Genomic DNA, 9,539 nt, shown 5'->3' on the forward strand with positions numbered 1-9,539 from the left:
AGGGTATGATGCCATTTTCCTTTCTCTTCCTTGGCCATCTTGGAAAGGGTATGTCTGCCATTTTGGGTCTCTCTTCGTTCTGGGGGAGTTAATGAGATTTAGCAATTTTCTATCTAGTGGTTATTTACTGTTATTTTTGCCTTTTGCAGTTTCACTTGCTAGTAAACTCTTATTTTTCTCACTTATAGCTACTCATATTTTGTTTCTCCTTATTGGTGGAAAGGGATTGGTGAAAACAAAGGAGAAGAACTAATTTAAGAGTGCTCCTTTTAAACTGTCTTAAGCCAAGACAAAGAGTCTGTCAAGAAAACTATAATATTCAATCAGAATTGGATTAGAAGAAGAAGAGGAACATATGTACAAGGTATATACTTGAGAAGGGTCTACTCATAAGTCAATTATGTTCTACTGACAAGAAGCTTTAGAAAAAAATTCTAAGAGAAACAATGTATTCTGCCATATACAGAAGAACTGAAACAGCTAAAACAGTAAAACATTAAACTGAAGTACTAGAATATCAGTTTGGACATGAATTTAACTCTCAGAAGTTGGACTTTCCAGGACAAGGCAAAATAGTTTTTGAAAAAAGATATGATTTTAAAGGTCTAACTTGCATCTTGTCACTATAAGTGGGTAGCGCTAAGGTGATTTGTATGTAGAAGATTCTATTGTGGGCAGCTCTAACTACCATTTAAGAGAGAAACATGCACTGAAAAGAAAGATTTTAACTTTCTCAGAACATTTCCTGCAATGGCCTAAAACCAGTCCTGCAATGGCTAATTCAATTTAGACATTGGCTCTCATCGAGAAGAATGGTATCTCAGATGAACATGAGCCCATAGCTGAAGGGAAAGCTGAAGAATATAATACAAAAGTAACAAAGAAAACCACAAATTATTAGCAAATAGAGAAATTTGGGTGAGAAACTAAGCAGAAAAGGTGGCACACTTCAACAGAAAAGCACAACACTGAACATACAGAATTATTGGTCCAGTGGTGTATGTGTGAAAAAGATCAAAGGAAGTACGGATCAGTGATCCAATATTGGCAGAGATTTATTGTGCTTGGTGCTCAAAATCACATTTTGATAATCCTCAGGTCATCCAAACATCCAAATCGAAATAGTGTTAAACGGGAACATGCTAGGAGACAACTGCTAATGATGTAACAAATACCTTAAGAATAAAGAAATTAATAACACATTAGTAATTGCTAGGCATGAAATACAAAGCACAGAATTAACAGAAAAAGAACAGAAATTGGACACCCAAGTTTTTGCAAAATAACTGTATTTTAGGCAAAGTAGACTAAATCCATATTGTACGGAAAGTTACAGGGTTGTAAAATATAAGAATTGCCAATGCTTGTATTAAAATACTTATAAACAGTAAGAGGAGCAGTTTACTATTGACTTTTTGACTTTAATAAGTCACATGACAATACTCTCACCTCCTGAAGTAGTTCCATAATAGTAAAGCACAAACTACCCTGTTAAAAAATTATTTAGATTCACAGGTCAGGTTGGCAGCTACCTATACATTAAAATGTGGCAATTGTTTACAGAAATTACAACTTATTCTTAGGGAGAAACTGCAGAACAAGAATAGGCCCTTTCACAAAGCATGAAAGAGACTGTATACAAATTAGGAGCATAAAAAGTGAGGCTTCAGGAAACACAATAGCTGAAGGAGGAACCAAGAGATAAGACAGTATTAGAAAAAACGGTGCAGATTAATGCAGAAATCCAAAGACTCTCAAGATCTATGACGCAGTAGGAACCAGAAATATTTGAAAACTGTCAATTTATGTATTGCATTACCAGCGGAATACCAATCCTTCCCTGGGAAAGATTGAAAGTGCAAGGTGAAAGCAGCTATTATGGATGTTAGTACTTTCCAGTTTGAATCAGAAACTGTTACCATGTAATAATGAGAAACTGGTTATGGACACCTTCATCACACTGCAGATACCATGACAGATTCTGGAATTTTTTTTTAAAGACTGAATTAGAAAACTGAGGTGAGTGGGGGCTTCAGTTGATTCTGGCTTTCATAAAGATTAAAAAAAAAAAAAATCTAGCCAGAAAGTCCAGTCGGACCCTTCTTGTCCTAGAAGAGAACGACAGAATTTCCAGATTTTAAGAAAAACTTACTTAGTCCACAGTTATCAAACACACCACTGAAAAAGCCTCCCTTTAAAGATGGCATAGAAGTGTACAGATCTCTGCAATTTGCAGCTGGCCTCTTTTAAAGATAAGGGTTATAGAGAATGCCTATTTTCCACATCCTAACATATAGGATACACCTTCAATACACCTTCCTTACTGCTAAGGAAAGTGGTGGCCTTGGAATGTATTGTTTATCTTCTATACCTGACCTGCTATGAGAAATAAAAAAAAAAAAAAAGAGAAACAAAGAAATATCACATTTCCAGAAAGATGTGCAGACCTCCAAATATACTTAAGACAGGCATTTTTAAAAAAGCTATCAATTCATCACTCATATAGAAGATTTTAGCCTTCTTCTAGCATGGGCAAACAAAATTCAGGAGAAATCTACAAGCAAAATTCAGAGCAGGCCATTCTGACGTCATAATGTGAATAACAAGGTAAGAGTATAGCCACTTAATTGTGGAAGCAACTACTACAGCTAACCTCTGCTTTTCAGTGTTCATCACACTTGAGCCAGCTCCTTTAGAAAAAATAACTAATTATTTTCTAAAAAACCTTATACTGTTAGTTGCATATAATTGTTCAGGAGTCATCAAGTTCTGAAACAGGGGACTCAAAGGATCTTTTGCAGCACCAAGTGAGTGGACTGGGAAGTAAGCCATATCAGAAAAGCCCAGTCTTTTTTGGACAAATTTGATTAACACTCACGTGCCTATGGATCTGTCTTGGAAGCAGGTTCCTAAAATTAGTGATTGACCTCGAAAAATTCTAGTCTTCTTTCAAGACAACTTTAGGAGGAGAGTAGAAAAAGAAAATAATGTGCACGTGTATGTATGCACACACACACAAATACACACAAACATTCTCTCCTAATTTCATCAGCACTGAAGTGATAAAGTCAAGTCTAAGCTCCTTAGACACATGTTGTTATGATAGGTGCTTTTCCAAGCTGGAGAAGTACTGTGCAAGGTGAGCTGGGTTCCCAAAATGCCACTCAATGCACTCCCTGAACCACCGAAAATGCTTTATTATCACTTCTCTGTAACAGGGCAATTCTCTCACACTTTCCTGAAAAATAAAGGATTTCACTGGACAGTTTAAAAGCCTAAGTTAACGTTGGGTCTTCATCCACTTACTGCAAGTTACACATAGTGTCAGTTTCTTCTGCCACACTTGTGGTTAAGACTAGCAAGGTTCATTCAGGAAGCTTATGAATCATCTTCTGTCTTGTCAATTTATCTCTCTCACCAAAGCAGATACAGTATTTAACCCCCTACATTTTTCTGTATTGTTTCTGGTGATTTTAGAAACACCACCATTCTTCTCCCCACATAACCCAACTTGCTTTCCTGTACAATTCAGCAATAGCAATCCTTTCCCCATATCTGAAAAGAAAGTGGAAAAACCTTGCAAAATTCCTTAAAACTCTGTTGTAGCCGGCAGTAAGTAAATTTCAGCAATGAATACTGGTTCGTGGAGCACATCCTGTCATGGATACCTTTCTATCCTAGCCCATGGTCATTTGCAAATGTCTTTGAGAATTCTGAAACAGCTCAGGCAAGGAAGCACATGAATAGCCATAGGTAAAAAGATGATCCCTTTTCCAGTTTCAGCTGGAATGCAGCAGCAAGCACAGAATTATGGATCCATAAAGTCCCTTCTCCCTAAGAAACAGGGGCAATATAGTATTGCAGGATGGATTTCACACTTGGCCTCAGTCACAGAGGTTCGGCCTGAGCCGTAAGGCTTTATTCACATCAGAAGACCCACTTGGTGTGTAAGAGGCTCCTGAAGGACCCCAAGAGCTTTCACTTGGACGTGTTGTCAGGGGCGCCGGGGGGAAGCGTTCTTTATTTTGTGCCAACTCCTCAGGTCACGGGGGGGCGGGGTGGAGCAGTACTCTGCTCCCAGCGGCAGCTTCAGCGAGCTGTCGTTTGCCGTCGACGACTTTGTGGGTGTGCTGGTGATTTTGTACCGTGTGGGGCCTGAACTGGGGCACGGGGAGGAGCTGGCTTAGCGGCCCCCGCGGCCCCACGGCCGGCCGCAGCGAGCCCGCAGGCCGCCGCCGGGGCGGAGCGGCCGGGACCCCGCGCCGGAAGGCGGGATGCACTTACCTAGGAAACTTCTCCTTCAGCTTCCTCAGGCTCTGCCGGGTGGGCTGCACGTGCCCCAGGAACTGGGCTATCTCATCGTACTGGGCTTTGCTCAGCTTCATGCCTCGCACCGCCGGGGCTGCGCGGAGGCGGCAGGAGAGGCGCGGGACGCGCCGGGCGGCGAGGGGCAGAAGGCCAGCGATGGCGGGGCGGAGAATCGCGGCAACCCAGCGGGGCACCGGTTGTCCCTAGCCCGGCGCCGAGGCAGCCACGAGCCGCCGCCGCCGCCGCTTCCCGCAGCTCCGCCCCGCGTCCCGTCCGGGGCGGTACGAGGGGGGCGGTGCGAGCGGCCATCCCGCGCCGCCCGGCTCTGCGCAGCCGCTCCGGCGGGCCGCAGTACGCGGCTCCCGACCGGCCCGGCCGCCGTGAGCTACGGCCGTTTCTGGAGGAGCAGGGCGCCGGCAGCGTCACGCCTGAGCATGTGCTGCGTTCGGTGGCCCGCAGGTCGCTTCTGCGAGCCGCCACGGCGCCCGCGAGGGCGGAAGGAGCAGGCGGGGCGGCCCCGGCCGCAGCGGGGACCGAGGTGCTGGGTCTCTCTGGTGTGCGGGAGCGCCTCGCCGGGGCGCCGGCTGCGAGCCCTGCTGTGTTACGGCTTCAAAGCGTCGCTTTCAAGGCCCTTTTCACGAGTCACGCTGAAATGGCTGTTTCTTGCTGCTTAAAGGGAAAATAAAAGCTGTACTAGTAGAGCTGCGGACAGGGCCTGCCGCCTTTTACATGCACAGGCTAAAGGCTTCTGCTGATTTGTAGGAGAAAACCATCCAGGTTTGTGCTTGGATTTCCTTCAAAGCTTGTTAAGACTCAAACTTAGGGAAGCAGTGTTACTAAGTACAATTTAAATATACTAGTAGGTATACTGCAAGTCTTAGTTTCTGTGCTGGGTGTTATTAACTATTATGACTTCAAAGATAGGTATGCTCTCCTATAAACAATGTAAAAATACTAGCAGTTATGAAGAGAATTGACCATGCAGGTGGCCAAAGAAATATAAGTACTCCCATTAATCTTGATTTAATTGCATTCATGAGCTACGTACAGGCCACTCCCAGCCCTGAGGTTTTAGGCGCTTAAAACCATGGATAAAGAACTGAGTTTCTTATTTTTGCGTATTTTGGGTTCTGTTCCATTGCTTTCTCTCTTGAAAGCTTTAGGATCACGTTTTGAGGTTTTCTCAGCAACTTAGCTAGATCCTTTGCAGTTTGTTGCAAGAGTACAAGATCTAGTACTTGAATGAAGAGCAAATAGCATGGGTATGTCCCTAGGGTCAGTCATTCAGGTTTCTGATTGATAATGCTCCAAGAATCCCCTATCTCTTGGTCTTCCATGAATTTTAGTGAGTTTTGTTTGGAGCCAGAAGCCTTCCTAAGAGCAGATGTTTCTGATACTGTGGCCTAAATATAAGTGTTTGAAACTCATTAATTACTCCACAGTAAAAGGAAATGCAGTGAACCTAAGCCAAATTACAGATTCTGTTCCTCCTGCTGAGACCAAAAAATAATACATGAAACTGCAAAAAGGACATTCTTTTAACGAGGAATATTATTTAACGTAAAGATACTTTATTTTCTTTAGCTGTGTCAAAGAGTGTAGAAGGGAGGGAAGATGGTATTCTTTCAAATACCCACTTTGAAGGCCCACAAGGATATAATTTTCTTGAAACATAGAAAACGTAATTTCCCCCTATCTTTCCAAAGATTGTAATTATGGCTTTTTCTTTAGAAATAGATTTAAAAGAAAATAATTAAATAGTCTTTCACTACCATTACTACTGCTTTAGAAACAATCAATAGTGCTTCTTTTTAAAAAACAAATATCTTTTTCTGTATTTGTTGTGGCATAATCTCCAGTGAAGATGTTTTTAAATACTTTAATGCTGTTATCTATAACTTCTGTCTTTGTTCATATTACTTGTTCACTAGTATATGCTCTTGTTTTTTTTTTGTTTTTTTTTTAATATGTCAATTGACACTTCAGTCTGCAATGCACAGACCAATAGGTTAGAACTGCAGTATGAAGTTATTAGTCTATAGACCAAACTACAAACATCTCATGTACATATTATGTACACATTGGATATATTTTGTAGTCTCTCCTACTGGCTCAAGGTTTTGTAGATTTCAAAATAATTTTTTAAAAATCAGATTACTTTCTAACATGAAGGTTCACTGGAACCAAGAGGAGCTAATACCATGTTGTTATAGGGAGGTAGCTGCCCTCAGATGTGAATTGCTGCAGGGAAGCATTTTGCATGGTGCAGTGCAAAGCATAGATGAGAAGTTCTGTGTGCCAAGTATAAGCCATTCTTTGCCTAAATTACTTAAAACAGAACTTTTCAAGTAAAACATTCAAAAATCCAGTGAGGAAAAAAAAAAAGAGGTTCCTAGCAGAAAGTCCATGGAATACTTTTTTTCTATCAATCAAACTGCCTTTCCAGTTTTACTATATCAAATAAACATCAGACTGTGTGTAATTAAGTTGTGGACCTCTGTATTGTAAGGTGATGTAGATGGAGGAAGTTTGCATATATCCAATAAGCAGCTGGATGAAATATGTAAGAAAAACAAAAGGCAGGAAAAACTTAAATTTACATGGTTCAAGGGGGCTGAGAGCTGCAAATGATTGGATGCTGGAGGAACGTTCTCATGAAGTAGTTACTATGTGCTTGCTTTGTTCTTAGATGTTTCCATGGTATCTACCTGAGGCAGCTGCTTCTGATTTTTGCTTTGAGGTTGGTTTCCAGTCTGCCTATTAGATAAACAAAGTTTCCTTCTGAGAAGAAAGTAAAGAGGAAAAAACTATGGGAAAAACAAATAATTGGGAATGATAAGTCAGGGGTAAAATGAAGAGGACATGTAAGCTATTGGGGGAAAGTAAGGATGGGGGACAGAGCAGAACACCTGGCAGAGGACTTCCAGTAATGACCATCCTTCCTTGTAGGTAGTTTTGGGCACAGCTGGTGAAGGACATTAGGTAATGGACCTCTCTGCTCCATTGTTTTTTTTTTTGTTTCCTTTTACCTGGTAGTGTGTGATATTAGTATGTGTCTCCAATTACTTTAAGAAGATGATTGCTTAGTGTGATTTACAGCTAAGTTCAGAGTTAAAATACCATTCATTATTCTCCACAGAGCTTAAAATTACTATGTTTTGAGAATAGATAATTAGAATATGATGTTAATGAGGAGTCAATTCACACACAAAGTGCAAATTTGGATTTGTTGTTTATGTGTGTTTTACTTTATTACCCTGTTACATCATTTTACTTTATTACCCCATTTCTTCATAGATGAAATCTCTGCTCCATGTTGCTTTCTGTAACAAAATTAATGAAAAGACTGCTAGCACTCATATATGTTTTCTAATCTATTGATTGTAAATGGTAATGTTGGGAGCTATGCTAAAACTAGAATTTCATTGGCCACCATTTGGGGTGCTAGTTAGAATTGTCAAATGCTTTTAATCCCACTTCATTCAGTTTGGTGCACAAACTTTTGGAACTTGTTTAATCTATTTAACATGATTTCTTTTTTGTGGAATTCAGCTCTTCTTATTTGACATTTTTTCATTGAAGGAAAAACTTGATCATGCTTCCACTTAACTTGGTCTAATAAACACCTCCACAGGATACTGTTGTTACCTCATAAAAAGGGGGAACCCTCAATTTATGTTCTAATTTATATCCATAGCTTTTAATGTACTTTCTGAAACTGCTTGTACTGTGAAACAAACCATGATAACTTCAGTATGTATTAAACAAACAAGAAAGGAGCAGTTGTTCTATGCATCACTGTTAAACATTAACTGTTTTGCCATTTCACAAGATGGTAAATCACCCTAAGTTTTTTTCTCTAAAAGTGTACATGGGATTGTTTGATACCACAACAATGTGAAGAACGTGACATTGATAGAAGCAAGAGAATGATTATAAATAGCAGAATACCAATTAAAAAGGGCAGGCATTGTTTTCCCTCTGTGTCTACAGATTTGTTCCTCATAATTACAGAAGTCATTGAAGCAAATTAATCTAGTTTTCTGTACTATTATTATACCAGATATATGTTTCTATAAAATATTTATTTGTTGAAGAACATTAAAAAAAAAGGAAACTAAAAATGCACTGCTACAGTATATTGAGAATGTTGCTTTATACTCATGGGGCCTGATCTACAGTCCATAGAAAGTCTATCAGTTTTAATGGACTTGGGCCACTTCTATGGTTCTTAGCTGCATGTTTATGTATTTTCTGTAACAAGATATAAAAGATTATTGAAAATTATGAGTTATTTAAAAATCAGTTTCTGTAACTGAGATGACAACATGCCCGAAGTGTTCTTACCCTACCAACCACTTGACTTTCCTGTGGTTTCACATGATTAAGTTTCTGGAGCTTAGGTTTGCCTTTTTAAGCTCTCTGTAACCAGATACAGAAACCTATATGAAAATACTGTTTGAAATTCTGAATATTGTATGAAATTTTGAATACTCTATGAAATTGTATGAAATTCTGAATACTGTATAAAATTCTGTTTTCAAATGCAATTATTTAAAGTTATTATTAAATTTATAATTATTTAAATTATTTAAAGTACTTTTCCTTCTTTGTCTGTATTTGTTAAAACACTGCATTAACTACTGTATACTGCTTTTTCCCCAAGGGATTTCAGCTTCATTCACTGTATGGAGAAAACCCTTGTAGTCATGTGATGAATTAGATTTTTTTCTGAAAGACACCTGCCTTATTTATTGCAGAATTTGGAATATGTACCATTTGAATGAAGCTGAAACTGTAGAAAGGAAATTTAAGTGTAAAGATAATTGGACTGCTACTCAATTAATATGGATTCTGTCCTTGCCTCTATGGACTTTCTATGTAAGCTTAGAAATAATTTGATGGAATTTTTTTTCCATGTGTTTTTTATTTTTATTTTTTATTTTAACTACAATATGCATATTTTTCTCTGCCCGCCATCTAAATTAATTACATTGGTACTATAAGCTTTTAGCTAAAGAGATCATCCCAATTGGCTCTGGCCAGTGTCAGAGTAATGCCTGTGCATTTGTAGTACTGCTACTGCTGATTGTGTGCATACATGGTCAGACAGATCAGCTGATCCAGCTGAAAACTTAACATGCAAAAAAACCCACCTAAAACTATTATTTTGCATCTAAATCAACTGTGAATTCAACTCACTGAACAGCCTTGAAAATATAAATGCCAAC

The 9,539-nt window shown here is 39.3% G+C and overlaps 1 protein-coding gene across 2 annotated transcripts in view; it reads right to left on the reverse strand.

The window, feature by feature from the left end:
• Positions 1-4,385, reverse strand: part of CDIN1 (CDAN1 interacting nuclease 1) — a 121,487-nt gene extending 117,102 nt beyond the window's left edge. For both annotated transcript variants that reach the window (XM_062494989.1, XM_062494988.1), the window contains exon 1: positions 4,285-4,385. In XM_062494989.1, coding sequence (XP_062350973.1) covers positions 4,285-4,385 — 101 coding nt within the window. The remainder of the gene's footprint in view (positions 1-4,284) is intronic.
• Between the last annotated feature and the right edge of the window lie 5,154 nt (positions 4,386-9,539).

Source organism: Cinclus cinclus, chromosome 6 (assembly GCF_963662255.1).
Source record: "Cinclus cinclus chromosome 6, bCinCin1.1, whole genome shotgun sequence".
Classification (NCBI taxonomy): domain Eukaryota; kingdom Metazoa; phylum Chordata; class Aves; order Passeriformes; family Cinclidae; genus Cinclus; species Cinclus cinclus.